Source organism: Hemibagrus wyckioides, linkage group LG16, assembly GCF_019097595.1.
Source record: "Hemibagrus wyckioides isolate EC202008001 linkage group LG16, SWU_Hwy_1.0, whole genome shotgun sequence".
NCBI lineage: Eukaryota > Metazoa > Chordata > Actinopteri > Siluriformes > Bagridae > Hemibagrus > Hemibagrus wyckioides.
In genome coordinates this window covers 12,186,483-12,203,998 of record NC_080725.1, presented here as the reverse complement: position 1 = coordinate 12,203,998, position 17,516 = coordinate 12,186,483, and the positions used below count along the sequence as shown (strand labels likewise).

The window sequence follows — 17,516 nt, the reverse complement described above, 5'->3', positions numbered from 1 at the left end:
CTCTCTCTCTCTCTCTCTCTCTCTCTCTCTCTCTCTTTCTTTCTCTCTCTCTCTCTCTCTCTCTCTCTCTCTCTGCACACATTTAACCTTTGTCTATCCATGACCTTTTCTTTTTCCAAATTAATGTCCTTGTTATAATTTATGTTCCCCAGTATCTCAGACCTCTGGTCTTTTTTTAAGTCCAGTGCTGGAACTGAGGGAGTTCAGCAGTTTTGTCCTAATGATCTGAAGGTTGTGAGTTCAAATTACAGGAGTGCCAGAACACCACTGTTGTCCCTCAGCAGAGCTTTACTCATCCTATCAGTTTGCTTTGCGTTGCTTACAAGTTGCTTTATGTGCTTTATCAATGACTAAATGAATATAAAATGTCCACTTTGCAGATTTTTTGCCTGTTTTTATCGAAGCTAATGATGACTTGCACAAACTGCTGTCTTAACCAAAACCTGCTCCTTGTTTGTGTCTGAGGCGTTCTCTCTGCTGTGTATGTGTTTCACTTTCCTGACATTGCCATTTGCCCTTGCTCATAAAGACCATCTTGCCCCAGGTGAAGGTGAAGGTGGAGGTAGACCCCATGGCTTTCCTGCAGGCATCACACTCCGCTGCTTTACCACACAAGGTCTGGCCAAAGCTGTGCCTGATGACGTACAGTGTATTAACCTGGAGTGTGTTAGTTAGTACGGACTGTAGCATGCACACACACACGCGTTTCCATTGTGGAATACTGAGAGGAGTGGTTGGTTGTTGTTCTGCCACCTGTTGAGGGCCAGACAAACTCGATCCTCTCTATATCCCTGCTTGATTTCTGGAGATTCTCCATTATCACACTCTAGTTGCTTGCAGAGTTTACAGTGTCTATTTTAACACAATAGCTTGAGTTTGCTTAGTTAAACACGAGGCTTTTCCCTAGCATGCACTTCGTTTGTGGTGTTGAACCAACATCTGAACATCATTATGGCTGTGAGTGTGTGTTATTCAGATCCAGCTAGTCATATTGAAGACTAGCAAAAAGAGGAACAACTACAGAGTGTCAAACTTTTGCACTTTGCTGCCGGTTTCACTTCACACTTTTTCAGTCATGCATCCGCCATGTGTGTGTGTGTGTGTGTCTAATGTTAAAGTTCAGGGGGTGGAACTGGTGCTTGTCCCCCTTCATATAGCACTGTGTTGTGCTGCATTAGTGAGTCGCAGTCATGGTAAGTAAAAGGTTGTGTGTGTCGGCACACTGTTTCCTGATTTTTCTCTGATTAAATTTGTCTCTGTCAGGTGAAGAGCGAGGAGCAGATAGCTGCAGAACGAGCCTGGTTTGGCACAGAGAAAGTTTGGCTGGTTCACAAAGATGGCTTCTCTTTAGGTAAGCAAACCTTGTGCATATTGAAACTTGACCTTGTCACATGATATGTTCTGGCTTTGTTGAGTTCTCCAATATTTCATTTCTATTACCGTCTTTGCCTGCACCTTTAAACACAGAAAACAGATTATTGATCTCCTGATTAAGCAGTTGTTTTGGCATCAGAAATCTTGACTGTGATGAGTTTAATCGTTTTCTATAATAGCAGCTAGAATAATGCCGGATGCTCCGTGTTATCGAAAAGTTAATAATAAACATATAATTTAAAATAGGTTTTTATTTAACAAAGAAGTGCTGCTTTATGTTTATTTTATTTATGGAAGGAGTCTCCAGTGTCAGCATTTTGTGTTTCTTACTTCACAACAGTTTCTGGTTTCTCTCTAACATGCCAAGCTTTTTTTTGTTTGTTTGTTTGTTTTGTTTTTTTGTTTTTGTCTTATTGACCTCAAGAGAGAGAAGCACAAACAAGCACTCGTAATCCTATGTAATATCATTGCTACATAAAGCACACGTGATAAGGAGGGTGTTTAGGGAGTTTGCAAAAGGTTTTTCTTAAAGAAATGCAACAGGAAGTAGTGCAGTACATGTAAAGATTCATTGCAAATTCATTTCCTATGCAGCAGATAAATGAAATGCGTTCAGAACTTGAATTTGTTTTGGTTCATACAACTTTCTGTGCATTACAAGTACCAATGCTGTAATATTTTCAACATAATTGGATGGGGGTAATTTGAAGCATAGATGCTTGAAATGTATGTAACTCCACCTACAGAGAAAGATATTTACATTGCGTACTGTAGCAGGTACTATGTATTTGTTCATGGAAATGTCTCAGTCTTTGTAGGCTGTGGCCGAGTAAAATTTCACATAGGTTTATGACAAAACTGGTCTTGAGGACCAAACATTCAACAAAGGCCTTGTGAGTCCAACAGCCAGGCTTTCATACTAGTGAAAGATTTTATGTATTAAACGTTTTGATGATTTAAATCTTTTTCCTGTGTAGATGATACAATTGGTATAAATGGTTTGTCGACCTATTACGAGAAACCGCGGTAATCTGACAAGGGGAATAAAAACGCTGCATCAAAAGCCTAATCTGACAGATGAAATTTAAGAGCCTTAAATTACATGAAATTCCAGACTCTTTATAAATGTAACACCCAAGTGCTCCAGCCCCAGCTGCTCAGAGTGCCAGCTTGTAAATGTGGTGTGTTTCATTAAAAATTCAATTCAACTTGCAAAGCCGAACGGGAGAAGCATGTAAGTCTAAAACTGAGCTGCAGACCCTCTCAACAGGACTGTGTTTTGCGGGTTTTGTGTTTCCGTAGCGACCCAGTTGAAGTCGGAGGAGGGAAGTCTTCCAGAGGGAAAGGTGAAGATCCGGCTGGAGCATGATGGGACGTTTCTGGAAGTGGATGAGGATGATGTCGAAAAGGTGGGACATGAGGACTTGGTCTTAATCATCTTAAATCACCTCTGTGTGTGTGTGTGTTTCTCTCATCTTGTCCTGAATCAACACCTTTGCAGCATCTTACTTTTAAATAAATTTTAAATAATACTTTTTTTTATTGTGATCTTTTTTCAAAGCATTGACAGTGTGACAGTGAACTGAAATATAACTCAGGATCCTTCATTTTTTATCTCTTGCACGATTAGATGAGATGTAAGTTAGTGAATATTTGTCTGTATTTGGGATTGATGGATGTTTGTCGCGTCCTTTGTTTCCAAGGCAAACCCTCCCTCTTTGGACCGTGTGGAGGATTTGTCTTCGCTGCTCTACCTGAACGAGTCCAGCGTCATGCACACACTGCGACAGCGCTATGGAGGAAACCTCATCCACACGTACGCTGGGTCTAACATAGTGGTCATCAACCCTGTCAGTGCACCATCCATGTACTCAGAGAAGGTGAGAGTCTCTATATGAGGTGTGTTAGAGTGTGAACAAAATTGCTGTACTTACAAAGTGAAATTTATCTTTTTTTTAATCTGTTCTCAGGTGATGCACATGTTTAAAGGATGCCGCAAAGAAGACACAGCCCCCCATATATACGGCGTGGCCCAGGCTGCGTACCGGAAACTTCTGACCACGCGCCAGGACCAGTCCATCATACTGTTAGGGAAAACCGGCAGTGGAAAAACCACCAATTGCCAACATCTGGTTCAGTACCTGGTGACCATCGCTGGCAGCAACAGCAAGGTGTACTCAGGTGAGGGAGGAAGGGGATGGAGGTTTAGCCTCAGAGGTCAGCTGGGATTAGTTAAGCTGTTTCCGGTCAGACCTTTACCCACCTTTTGAATGTAGTTATCATAAATATTGAAAAGTATAGCCCACCAGTAGGTGATGAAAACACAGTCCAGCTTAAATTCGTATACAGTGTACATGAATACAGGTAGCTGCACATAAAGAATATAATGTGTCTTTTGTGCATTTCTACCAGCTGAGAAGTGGCAGGCCGTCTACACCATCTTGGAAGCGTTTGGGAACTGCGGAACGTCCATGAACGGGAACGCCAGCCGCTTCTCCCACATTGTTTCTCTGGACTTTGACCAGGCTGGTCAGGTGGCTTCCGCTTCAGTCCAGGTACGGATCAGAATATCATTCAGCACAAACCATCATGACAGAAAATATTTCATTAAGATCTTCTCGTCCTGTAGACGATGTTGCTGGAGAAGTCTAGAGTGTTGCGGCACCCGGATGGCGAATCCACATTCAACGTTTTTTATTACATGATGGCTGGAGCTGATGGCTCTCTCAAGTAAGATGCCACAGATTCAGTTTATGCAGTGGTAGTCCAAGAGGAAACGGTGTCCTTTTTACAAGATGGTTGGTTTTTTCACAAATGAGCAAACTGAAAATGTCCACTTTGTGTCTAGGGTTCTTGAGATTGTCCCCCATTATTAATAACATAGGGGTCACAAGTACATTTTCATTCTTGCAATCGCAAACAATTTTGCTTTGAGAAAATTCCATGGAGTCGCTGTCTCTCCAATTAAAAGGTGACACTTGTTTTTGTACATTATATGAATAATAGAAATCTCTATATGCATTTTAGAGAACACTTTTACATAAGAATCAGCATAAAATGCTACAACAGAGGGTTCACTTTTCATGGGAGGCTTCTAGCAGAACATTTGGATAAATCAAGAAGTATATAACAATAAAAGTCTTTCACCTTGAGGGTTCTTTGTATCACCATTAAAGATTCTACGTAAAACACAACTGCAAAGGATTTCTATTTAAAAAATGTTTCAACGTAGAACCCCTTTACAAAGTTACACTATTAGCAGTAAATCTAACAATCTAACATGCTGTCAAGGATCTGAAGGCATCTCTTGAAGGTTCTGTGTAGAAACTATAAATGTAGGTTTTTCTTTAGAAATGTTTCCCAGTAGTTGTGTTTTACGCCAGGAAGCTAAAACCGTTTTTCAAAGAACTTGTACAAATGTTTTTAGAGAACTTGTCAGTTTCATTACATAAGTAGGTACCTAGCTAACAACTAGTGTTTTTTCCTATGGACTAAATAGTTCCACTCCTGGCATATATCTCCCCACTGTAACCTTTCTATCATCTGAGCTACTCTAGAACCTTATTCACGTTAGGTTCCAGGGTTGTTTCTCTCCTTAACCCCTCTGCGGTGTGTCTGCAGAACCGAGCTGCACTTCAACCACTTTGCCGAGAACAGTGCCTTCGGGATCCTGCCTCACTCCAAGGCAAGAGCTACATCTACTTCATCTACAAGAAACTCATCTACCCAACCTTTACACACCCCTCCATCTTGTCTAATCATTTTTAACTCTACAGCCTGAAGAGAAACAAAAGGCCACTCAGCAGTTCGCTAAACTGCAAGCTGCAATGAAGGTGTTGAACATTTCTGTAGAGGAGCAGAGAACCTTCTGGCTGGTGTTGGGTGCCATCTACCACCTAGGAGCAGCAGGAGCTACCAAAGGTACTGGCTGGATGTTTTCAACATTATAGCCTTATTAAATCTTGGTAAGGTAATATCTAAATAGATCAAGTCCATCTAGACAATTTCCTCTGTATGAAAAGCATAGATAAGGGGATAATATGTTGGAATGTATGTTATTGAGTCGCCAGTGTCACAACTCTTTCGGGAGGTTGTTACACTGGCATGAGCATGAGAGATGATTTGAAGATGGTTTGACTAATTTCTCCCCACATTTTCCATAGTGCAGTAATGATTATTGACTGAGCACTAATGGCTCTGGATGTGTTTATTCTCAGTAGCTCGCTTGACGCTCATTTTGTCTAATGTTGCCCCCCCTGTGCAGTCTCGGTCATAGACGAAAGCGGTAATGAATGTCTCCATCACTCTTCTGTCTGTCAGAGCTCTCCAGAGTTCTTTTGCACTTCGACTTTTGCTTCATTCTTCTTTTTAATCGTTTTTTCAATTTTGTTACACTTTCTACAGAGTCCAGATTAGTGATGCATGAACATTTTAGCCAAAATGAAAACAATTTGAATTGATTGAATTGCAATAATCTCAGAAAAGTGTTTAATGGAACATCATCAGTTTTAATGAGTAATCATGCTTGTGTCTCAACAAGCAGTAATTAAATATACTTCTGTATAGTTATCAGGCATTATAAGTGTGTATGTTGACTTTATAGAAAAGTGTCACCCTCGATTTTTTTTTTAAACAGCATATATTCTGTTCCGGGCTCATAACTTCTCCTGTTGTTGTATGAAGCATGCAATAAATCGCCATGTCTTGACTTTTCACCCCGCCGCATTCTCACATGCAGCCACTCTGTGGCAGTAGAGTCATTCAAAAGGCACTTGGCTATGTTTTGACTCGAGCCCCATGACTCCTGCGTCTCTTCGAATCCTCAGCTTCTCTCGTGCAGTGTGACACGGGGTTAATGCAAGTGGGCGATAATGGTAATAATGACATTAAGCGAGCGGCTCATCACTCACTGCTCTACTGAGATTCGGGTAATGAGCTCGCTAATGGGTCTCATGCGTTTAGAACAAGGCCTGTATCCTTTTCTTAACTTCCACATGCATGTGTGTGTGTGAGAGTTTTTGTGTGTGAGAGACTGCATGCTAACATGAACCTTAACTCTTGAGATTTGTTTCTCCAGTAGAATTGCAGTGTGTTTGTTAACCCCTCTCTTTTTCACTCACAATGCTGATGTTGCATGCCGGCGCTGCATCGCACCGTAACCCAGAGTCAGATGAAGGTAAATGCATTCTCTTGTATATTCAGTGGTGTGTGTGTGCGCGTATGTGTGTGTTTTAATCACTGATAGCAGAGACTTTATTAGCATTTTAATGGCGTTGGGCTTCCATGTTTCTCATACTTTCATCCTTGCTCAGTGAGGGAAAGCAGTAGGCTTGTGCTGCTGATAAAGTGCCTATCTGCTCTGTTTGATGTTCCTCCATAGTTCTGTTAACAATCTGTGTGCTGGAGTGTAAGAATAACAGAAAACAGTGAGGGGGGAAAACCTCCCTACTATCCAAGCTGTTTGATCTTCAGTCTCGCAGATTAAAGTCAATTTGGAGAAATTGAAGAGATGTTTTTTGAGAATGTTAAAGCGCATGTGCCTTTTCAGGCTAACCAACAAGTGCTCTGTGACTTTGGTTCACTTCCCAGCAGCTACAAGGACAGTTGCCAGGATAACTATAGAGTAGCTAACAATGAACAGAAGCTTATAGCAACCATTTTAACCGTGAACAAATTTCACACACTTATCTCAGACAGCTTGGTGGAGTAGCTTATTGTGCTCAGCAGACCTGCTCAAGGTGCCGTTAGTAAACGAACACAATGATGATAATCATTCACAGGTACATGAGCTGACGTCCCACTTTAACTATACAAACTTCAAATTCTTCTGACTTCCTGTCGAGGCAAACAACCTCCTCATCCCCAGTTGCCACACTGCATTACTGATAATAATATCTATAGGGTATCTATAGGGAATATTTTGAGGCAGTGTGTTGATCCGAATATGTTGAACACAATCCGTAAAACTGGGATACAGAGCCTGAGAAAATGCCTAGAGCACAAGAATGAACTTATAAATAATAAATAAAACATAAAGTACATGTGGTTTTCCTCTCATTGCTTACTTTTTTTTTATATAGATATCAAGCTAGGCTGGGAAGTTAGTTTTATTATGGTCGAAGTGCGGACGTCACATTTTTTCATATCACCACAAAAAGATCTCCAGTTGGAGCTTTTCTTAAAAAAATAAATAATAAAAACCTAGTGTGAAAGCAGTCTTGAGTGGTTTTTGACACTGACACACTGTTATCTATAAAAAGAAAAAAAAGGGATTTTTGTCCCAAGGCTGAAAACTGTCTTTTCTCCATCTCTACACGGAATCACTTTCTTCTTGCACTGATAGTTTGGAGTCACTTTGCTGTTGCATCAGATTCAGGTTAGAAGTAATTTGGATTCCAACTTGAGTTTTTTTGTAGTCACTTTTTGAATGCAGCGTTTTTTTTGCAAAACAGTATATTTTGAGGCGGGCTGCTTAGTATGTAAGCTTCAGCAACATCAGGTACAAAACAAAAATCAACCTTTTCAACAAGAAATCTGACATGACTTTCGAACAGCTCTAGAGATGATGATGGAATTTGTATCATTTTTATATATAATTTTTCCTTTCTGACAATCCATAATATCAACACTGTGTTGATTTCTGCTCTCTGTTTGCTGGCACTTGGTTGAATCTCATTGGCTCTTGTTTCACAGTCATGCCACTTTTCGTAAAAGCTCCTTAAATGAATAAATGTAAATAGAAAATGCAGTAAGTGTAAAATCAATCCTTATTTCTTTATTAATAACTCTCTCTCTCTCTCTCTGTGCTCCTCAGCCGGCCGTAAGCAGTTTGCCAGACACGAATGGGCTCAGAAAGCAGCGTATCTCCTGGGCTGCACTCTGGAAGAGCTCTCCTCATCCATCTTCAAACCGCAGGCAAAGGGAACGCTGTCACGAACCTCCAGTGTCCGCCCGGGGCCCGAGGACCCCGGAGACAGCTCAGGCAAGCACAAGCACAACCACATCCATTCTCAAATTCAGTAAAAGAAACAGAACCAGGCTTTTCTTTACTTTGATCTAAATCTCAAGCATTTCCTTACTTTTCTATGTCAGTAAGTTCTCTAGTGTAAACAGATCTCTACCAGCCACAGCACGGCAAGACCTACCATCATATTTACTATAGTCATTAAAGCTTTTTATTCATTAACTCTCTCCCACAGAACCAAATTACATTAAAAATGTAGATCTAAGATATGTAGTTAAAAATGAATTAAAAACTAGACAGTGAATTTGGTTTATAATAATAAATTAGAATAATATAACTCCTAAATAATAATTATAATCTCTTTGATTGTTCTCGGTAGTGAACTCCATCAGCATAAAAATAAATAAAGTCTGCAGCTTCCCTCTCCCATTCTACAGTCAGCATCCAGGGTTGCAATCATTTTAAAGACTGACCAAAAAACACGAACAGTGGGTTTATATAAATGGACTTGTTCTTAATATGGTTTCTGTAGTAACAAATCATATACGGGGGTTTGTAAAAAGGACGCTCAAATGAACCTAAGGCTAATAAACAGATTTAAATTTAGCTATTCTTACAGTCCTTGATATGTAGAAGTTTTTTATTTAACATTTATGGAAGGAGTCTTATGTGTAAATGCCTCAGTCTCTGTTACGCTTTCCATTTTCTCAGTTTTCTTGATTAAGTGACAGGCTGTGCGTGTGTGTGTGTGAGAGAGAGAGAGTGAGAGAGAGATGCTGATGAGGGAATAAATGTGAGAAAAAGACCAGAAACTTATCTTTTAGACATTCCACAGCATTGTATTGAATTATAAACTGTTTAAATGTGCGATATGATGTTCGTTAGTAAGTTGTAATCGTTGGCAAATGGCTGTCGTATAAGCGGAAATAAAACACTCCAGACCATGCAGTTATATGAAAATAATACCCCTCCACTTGCACGTCATGGCACTCCCCCCCGGTGTGCGTTATTTTCCGTATTACAGCACAATCTGTCGTGTGTTATTCTGTTTCCAGGTTTTTAAATTCATTTTATACCACAGCAATTTACCAAACATTTAAAAGGTTACATGTAATTCTGTGAAACAGTAGTTCCTGTTCCTGTAACACTCCTTGTCCCAGATAGAAATAGTCACCTCTCCTCTTTTTACACTCCCAATAGATCCTTCCAGGAAATAGTTGGTATTAAAGACACATTTAACAGTTTTTCTCATGGTTAAGATTACACGTTCAGCAGGTTTTGATGAGAAAATTGGGTGTTAAAAGTAGACAGTTAAAAGAAATCCTCTCCAGTTGTTTGGGCTGTAGAGGAAAACATACTTAATGCACTATTTTGTTAGGTTTTAGTGAACACTGTGTCCATGAAGAAGTGATCATTTTCTACTCATCAGGAGTTTTTTCCTCCATGAGGCCGAATTTCTTTATATTGATATATCACACCTGAACGTGCATGGAAGGAGACTAATCCTCTTTAAGTCTTGCTCATGTGCCCTCTGCAGGCTGCAGCATACACAGTGTTCATTCGTCTTTGTTAAAACAAGAAGTTGTGTGACGTGCGCTCCTACAGTTTTGGAATAAGTGCCAGTGTGTTTATTTCTCTCCGATTGCGTGAGCTGGGATTATTGCCCAGGGCCACGCCTACGCGTTCTCAGACACGTTCCCATGTCTCCTGAGGGTGTGTCTGGATGTGTGGCTGCGTCTTGGTTGCAGGTGCGAGATTCATCTGATGTCAGAAATGCTTAGCGGGTACCAGGAGGAATGCGTGTGGGCGCCTGCAGTCTGATTTCTCTCAACAAGCCTGAGTCACTCCATCCCCAATGCGCATATTCAGATTTAATGTCAATGCCGAACGCATCATAGTGATGAAAGCGCTTTCTCCACTGCCACTTTACTTTATTGTGCTCAAGTTCCTACTCATCCTTATCGGTCCTTGAGGAACTTGTGATTTATTATTCAGGATGGTTCTTTTACATTCACACAGTTGAAATGTCTAGAAGTGAAACGGTGTGTATGTGTGCTGGGTGTAGGGTCCAAGGCCACAGCAATGGAGTGTTTGGAGGCCATGGCTTCCAGTTTATACTCGGAGATCTTCACTCTCCTGATCTCCCTCATCAATAGGTGAGCCCATCATCACCTCAGATTGGGAAAGCATTTTTGTTTGGTTATTGATGTATTTTTAGAGTCACATTAAACCACCAGCAATAATCAGAAGGAAATTATCAGTGAAAATGGTGAGAACAGTTTATAAGAATAGTTATTCAGCCAAATTTAAACATGGCCATTTCCAAATAATGAAGACATGGCACATCTGCAGTGATATTTCTGTTTCCTAATGTGTTTGTGTTCATCTTTCTGTTTACATTTACCTTTAGAATAGCATAACTTTGTTTTTTTTTTAAATTAGCACATCGTCTCTTACTATTAAACTGAAAACACTGCAAATAATTGAAAAATAAAATAAAAATAAAGAGAGACAGCTTAAATCCCCGTCCTAACCTTGAGTGATAAACATAAGCTAGTTCTCTTTTTTAATGACATAAAATTACTGTAGAGAAAAAAAAAAATCTTTTTCAAGATTAACAATTTTCCTTTTTTAATGTAATAGATATTTGTCTGGCTTCTTTTATAATTAAGAAATGGTTTGAGTTTTCACAATCTTCAGTATGTCTTACATGTCCTGTGTTTCACTTTGTCTCTCTCAGAGCTCTGAAGTCCACGCAGAAGCACTCGCTGTGTTCTGTGCTGATCGTAGACACTCCAGGCTCCCAGAATCCACGGCAGGCCAAGATGGAGAGAGGCGCTACCTTCGAGGAGCTCTGTCACAACTACGCTCAGGAGAGACTGCAGGCCCTTTTTCACGAGCGCACATTTGTGCAAGAGCTGGAGCGCTACAAGGAGGTACACACATACACATACACACACACACACACACACACACACACACACACACTGACTTACCATCCCTGTGCAGATATAATTATTAATAGCCTTACCATTTGTAACCAGAAGGAAGCATTTCATTTTATTGTCTTTCAGTTATAATAAATATCTAAAAATTAATAAATAAAATAAATAAATAAAATAATGATATTTTTTTATGGTGTTCTGCCAAATGCTCCCATACAGTGAAATATTCCTGTCCTTGCATTCTTACATTATTGCACAAAAAACAACAACAAAAAAGCCATTTATTTATTTGTTTATTTATTTATATTTACATTGCTCTTATTCACATGTAGCTAGTGAGTTTCCAGTAAACTACAGCATCGTCTTTTAATAAAGCAAAAAATAACCAATCATGCCATGTTTTTCCTCCTTCTTGCTCAGCCATCTTTCAAGAAGTAATTTTGCTATTCTGTTACAGTATGTTGATACTGGCTAGCAAGCAGCAACTTCAGCAGCCTCGTCGTCGCCTCCTCTAGTGAATTGTTCTCCATGATTGACCACAGTCTAGCGTTTTCACAAACCCTTCAAATCCCAGTGGATGAAACCAAAGCTACCTTATTCTGTACATGAATCAAACTTTAATTACTGCCACTGCAACAGACCAAAGAAAATGAAACGGAATAGCAATGAAATAGAATATGAATGAAAACGAAACGAGTGCTGTAAGAAAGAAAGTAAAAAACATTTGCACCTTGCAGAAGAAAATTCCGAATTTTCTGTCATACGTTATTTTATTTTTTTCGCCCCATGCTGAGAGAGCTAACAAAGTCACAAGCTAACAAAATATGCTCCCAGCAGGTAAATGCCCCCATTTTAGAGACCAAGGAATCATAAAGATGTAAAGGAATGATGTGACTTCACACATCAGAAATTAAGTAACAATCTTTTGGGCCTCTGTATATCCTCTGTGTGAAGTGCTGTAAGCAGCTGAGGGTTATGTTACTGCTCCAGTCTAAATTTGACAGCATTGTGATAAAAGCGCTGTTAATAAAACACTGCAGTCTCCACATTCAGCCAGAAAACCAAAACACGCCTTCAATAGATGACAGAAATTTGATCTGTAATCTTGTTCTCTGTTTGCTGTGTGTTGTGTCTGCTTCATTTTGATGTTTCTGTCTAGAACCAAATATTATTTAGGATACTAACCACGCTTTTGCATCTATTTAGGAAAACATTGAGCTCACCTTAGACGAAATGGAGCCAAGTTCCTCGCTGTCTGTCGCTGCTGTAGACCAGGCGTCCAGTCAGGCCTTGGTAAGGACACACACTCTGTTACGTTATAGCTAGTAAAAAAAACTCTTTCCATTACACTCTCTATTTTCTTTCTCTAAATTTTTATAAGGCAAAAAAAACAATCTTCTCTTTTTACCCAAAATCTGCAAAGTTATCTTCCTGAAAACTTTCCCATAGCCCAAACTTACTGACTGTCTGAGCTACTTTTGACCAATCAGAATCGAGAACAAAACAAACATCAAGCAAACAATGTTGTTAATAAGGCCTTTCCTATATTTGCTATAGTCTAAGATGTATCTTTCTAACACATGTTACAGTTTTCTCTAGCTACCTTCTGTATAGGTCCTGTCCTAAGCGGCTTAAAGAAGATTCAAGCGTATCATATAACTGTTTTATAAAGCTGTCTTCACCACGTTAGCTCGATTGTGCTACTCAGCTAGCATCACCAGACCAGCAATAACCATCATGTTCCACCACTGTATTCTAGCTTGTCTAAGCTGATCTTTTTCAACTGGGATGCTGTGGTTAGAACTGTAGGGCTTGAATTGAGAATCGATGTAGGCTAATCACTTCATCTCGTGTATCAGCATTTGTTATTGTAGCCTCCATTAAACCCAGAGTTAAGCGAGACAAAGGGACAAAACAGAGGCTATTTTTCCAATAATTGTGCAAGTGCCCTGCTCACAGGCATCGCCTTTGATTCAGAACAAGAACGCCACGGCAAACTGCTCGGCCCATTTACGCCTTTTTAAAGCACTCAAGAGCATGATAATTGCTTGGACAGGGTTGTTGTTGTTTAATGGTGGATAGAGTACAATAAAGCATGAAATTAAAAGTTCAATGGTGGTAAACTGAATTCAGCTTGCTGTTGTGAATTTATTAATGTTGGTTCCGTTGTACGTTATTGCGATGAGCTTGCAGCATGCTCGTGTATAGAAAGGGCGAGTAGAGCATTGCGAGTGTGAGTGTGTGCAGGTGAGCAGAGTCTCTCTAGCAGAGTGCATTGGTGTGTATAAGTCAATAACCTGCTGGGCTCTTGCTGAGTCTTTACTGGCGATTATTACATGCTGGCAGGAAGGTGGCTTCTTGCTGTGCAGACTCTGAATCGGTTAGTCTTTTACACCTTCACCAAATAAAGTGCAGATCAGGAAAAGTCAGGTAAACTTAACTTTCTTATTCAAGTGCTTTTATTTCTAAAGGTTATAAAGTAAGTTTCCTTTGGCGCAATGTTTCTTTTTTGAAGTCTGTGGCCTATGTGCCTGTCAGTTTCAATAAAGGGGGTGTGGCCTTTGTGTCAATTAGTTTCAGTGAAGGAGTTGTGGTGCAGCCTGTCATGTTTGAGTAAATTATGTATGTGTGTATGTGTGTGTGTGTGTGTCTGTCTGCCTGCCTGTCTGTCTGTCTGTCTGTCAGGTGCGAACACCATCAAGGACGGATGAGGCAAGGGGTTTGCTCTGGCTGATGGAAGAGGAGGCCTTGCACCCAGCTGGATCAGAGGACACACTAATGGAGAGACTCTTTAGCTACTATGGCCCTGCAGAAGAAGAGAGCAAAGGTTTCTCTCTCTCTCTCTCTCTCTCTCTTACTCACACACACACACACACATATTTAAACATATGCAGAGGCTTATAAATACTTGGATTTACTACAGGCCACAAAATATTGCTGAAGAGTGAGCGACCGCATCACTTCCTGCTCGCCCACAACCATGGCACAGACTGGGTGGAGTACGACACCCATGGTTGGCTGAACCATGTCAAGCAAAACCCCGCCTCTCAGAACGCAGTGAATCTGCTACAGAATTCACAGAAGTAAGACAAATAAGGACACACACCTGAGTGAACAAAGGTGTTTTTAAAGTGTGTTTAATAATTAGTGCAATAGAAAAAATATGTAATTAATTGATTACAGCACAAACCTTTCAGATTATTAAATATGGCTCTAGTCAGTCTGGCTAATGAATACTGATGTCTGTATGTAAAGGCTGAGGAGCAATCACTGTTAAGTGAAGTCAGTAACTTACATTTCCTCGCCTTACTATTTAACAGGAAGAACATCAGCGCTTTGTTTATGGGCCGCTCCAGCAGTGCAACGGTGCTGTCGGGTTCCATTGCTGGGCTGGAGGGTGGCTCTCAGCTTGCTCTGCGCCGTGCTACCAGCATGAGGAAGACCTTCACCACCGGCGTGGCTGCCGTGAAGAAGAAATCCCTCTGCATCCAGATCAAGCTCCAAGTGGTGAGAATATTGCCTGAACTGATGAAAGTCACTTCAGGAATGGTGATGTATATATCGCTCACTCATGCTATCTGATTTCTTATAGGATGCGCTGCTGGACACAGTCAGGAGGTCAAGGGTTCACTTTGTACACTGCCTGCTACCCAAGATGGATGCTGTAAAGAGATCCAGCTCTGCTGAGCTCCAGGGTGAGAGCTGTGATCCAGGCCTCATGCAGCTGGATGTGTCCTTGCTGAGATCTCAGATCCGGGGCTCCAAACTGCTAGACGCTCTCCGCATCTACAGACAAGGTGTGGAGAAAAGCACGGGTCACACTTCAGTTTAAATTAATATATTTGTGTTCCTTCACTAAATGAACCATCCTCCTTTTTTATCGCAGGTTACCCAGACCACATGGTGTTCTCAGAGTTCCGGCGCCGCTTCGACGTCCTGGCTCCACACCTGACCAAAAAGCTTGGCCGTAACTACATTGTAAAGGATGAGAAAAGGGTGAGTGACGAGAGGGATAAAGTGCTCCAGGCTTACGGGAAATGAGACAAAGCCTGGCACTCATCTCTTACTTTTGTGCCCCTGTAACAGAGAAATAGAGCTGAGTTAATCGTGCCCATTGTGACGGCTTAATCAAGCTTTCCCAGCTGTGTTTCCCGCTCGAATCAATACAGGGTGCAGACAGGAGAAATATATTAATTGCTCTGGGGCTTAGGGCTTGGAAAATGGCCTAAAAATCTTATAGCAATTATCAACTCTGAAAAATGTGGCTGCCATCTTGAACCTAACGATTCGCAGAGGAAAGTGGGACTGGCGCTTGCAAAACTATAGGTTTATTTGAAATCTCCCGAGCTGCACGACTTTGTTGAATTTGTGTGGCAGAAAATAAGCGTGAAGACTTTTTTTTTCCATCCTGACAAGAATTGTGAGAGAAAGGAAGGTCAATTGTGTTTGAATTCCCTGTGGATGAAGCCTCGCAGAAATGAAACGGTGGGAAGAAGGAGGAGAGCACAAAAGCCAGTCTTAGCAGGAGAGAGCAGGCGAAAAAGTGCGCGAAGCAGATTTCCCCTGTGCCAGCGTCTCGCTGATGGGTTTCTGTGGAAACAGACTGGAACAATGGCGCTTTAGTGCTGCTGGCTGCCACCCCCTCGTCCACTGTAATCTAGATGGGGCCTTTCAGATCGCGTTCTCAAGACCTGTCCTACTCTGAGAGAGTAGAGAGAGAGGGAGAGAGGGAGAGAGAGAGAGAGAGAGAGATGACACTGAAGCTGAGCATTAGTAGGACGCTTGGGGACTGTAAAGCAGCTCAACTCTGGTTAGTTTTGGTCTTGTTTAACTGTTTATTTATAGACGCAGCATCACATAAAACAGAAATTGGTCTACAGAGGTACCGTATAATTCAGCAGTTAAATGTTTGGAAACCTCTGGAATGATTTTTGGAAAGCAAACAAGACCCTCAAGATCTCAGTTTAGAGCTTGGATTGTCTCCTATTTGATTGTAAGTGATAGCACTGATATAAAAATTTTCATGTGTTTTGCAGGCTGTAGAGGAGCTGCTGGAGTGTCTGGACCTGGAGAAGAGCAGCTATCACATGGGCTTGAGCAGGGTGAGTACTTGCTCGACTCCACATCATACCCATAGACTTTTATTCCTTTCTTACTAGAAGCAACAGCTAGAACAGACAACTACGTAGTGCAAAAAATAAACGAATGAATGAATAAATAAATAAATACTGCCACAAAACACTACTCATGTGAATCAGCATCGGAATTGTGCACACGACCAACAGCAACACAAAAGAGGCATCTGCCTATTGTGTCAAAGTCATTGTTTGGCTCATCATTGCCAGGTGACCGGGTTATTAAGTGCATCTCGCTCCGACACACTCGCCTGCTAATCACAAATTAAACCCGAAGTCTCCTAGCAGAGATCTAATCCCATCAACTGGAAGGGAGGCAGAGACAACACAGAGACATGGCGGCGCCTAAACAATCTCAGCTTCCTCCACTTCCTTACAATTGCGGATTCATTGACTTTGGAATGAACGGTTAATTATTTGGCAGGTGCAGAGGGAAAACCAGACCCCTTGCAGGTATAGATTAAGAGATTTTCATTAACATTCACACAGCATCTTCTAGTTTGCACTTCTTCAAAACCCTAAAACTCGGCGAGCAAATCTGATTTCGCTAACAAGCGAGCAAAAGCGACTCTAGCAAGCAGAACTTGTTGTAATTGGGGAACTTTATACAACATGTATTCACTCTGCTTGCACTGTTGTATTTAGTTCTGCTTGTCAATCAAGCATGCTTATTAGAATATTAGACCACACCCTCCCAGTGAATTGAGCAATGGTTCATATTCTTGTCTTTTCTTCCAGTTAAAACTTTTCTTGTTGTTTGTTAAAAACAACTCATGTTTTAGATTTCACTTTTTAATGGCTTTCAGGAATAAAAGAATCTTCTAAAAGGTGATAAAAGCACTCAAGACTAAGCACTAAGACTTTTCAGAAGACTGTAATGATGAGGTGAATCACTCTGAACACTGTGCTTATGAATCACGATGTTTATAATTCACTTTAAAGTGCACAGAAAGTTTTGTGTATGCTAATGTATGTACAGCGTTGTTTCAAATGGCATTTCGGTTGATGGACATCTGTAAATGACTGTGACAAACCAGCTGGACAAATGCTATAGGACGTTAATATACAGTATTTTACTTGATTTTATGTTCACATACA

At 40.8% G+C, this 17,516-nt stretch overlaps 1 protein-coding gene across 8 annotated transcripts in view; it reads left to right on the top strand.

Annotated features, from left to right (window-relative positions):
• myo18aa (myosin XVIIIAa) overlaps positions 1-17,516 on the top strand; it is a 65,494-nt gene that overhangs the window by 22,526 nt on the left and 25,452 nt on the right. For 4 of the 8 annotated variants that reach the window (XM_058411227.1, XM_058411226.1, XM_058411228.1 and 1 more), the window contains 19 exons: positions 1,264-1,351; positions 2,677-2,783; positions 3,078-3,254; positions 3,345-3,555; positions 3,787-3,929; positions 4,004-4,104; positions 4,996-5,059; positions 5,151-5,295; positions 6,539-6,550; positions 8,189-8,356; positions 10,404-10,494; positions 11,079-11,274; positions 12,490-12,576; positions 13,969-14,110; positions 14,207-14,366; positions 14,604-14,790; positions 14,876-15,080; positions 15,170-15,279; positions 16,320-16,385. In XM_058411227.1, coding sequence (XP_058267210.1) covers positions 1,264-1,351; positions 2,677-2,783; positions 3,078-3,254; positions 3,345-3,555; positions 3,787-3,929; positions 4,004-4,104; positions 4,996-5,059; positions 5,151-5,295; positions 6,539-6,550; positions 8,189-8,356; positions 10,404-10,494; positions 11,079-11,274; positions 12,490-12,576; positions 13,969-14,110; positions 14,207-14,366; positions 14,604-14,790; positions 14,876-15,080; positions 15,170-15,279; positions 16,320-16,385 — 2,460 coding nt within the window. Of the gene's footprint in view, positions 1-544; positions 617-1,170; positions 1,194-1,263; positions 1,352-2,676; positions 2,784-3,077; positions 3,255-3,344; positions 3,556-3,786; positions 3,930-4,003; positions 4,105-4,995; positions 5,060-5,150; positions 5,296-6,538; positions 6,551-8,188; positions 8,357-10,403; positions 10,495-11,078; positions 11,275-12,489; positions 12,577-13,968; positions 14,111-14,206; positions 14,367-14,603; positions 14,791-14,875; positions 15,081-15,169; positions 15,280-16,319; positions 16,386-17,516 lie in introns of those variants that run through there. The other 4 variants (XM_058411223.1, XM_058411221.1, XM_058411229.1 and 1 more) reach the window with 3 other exon arrangements.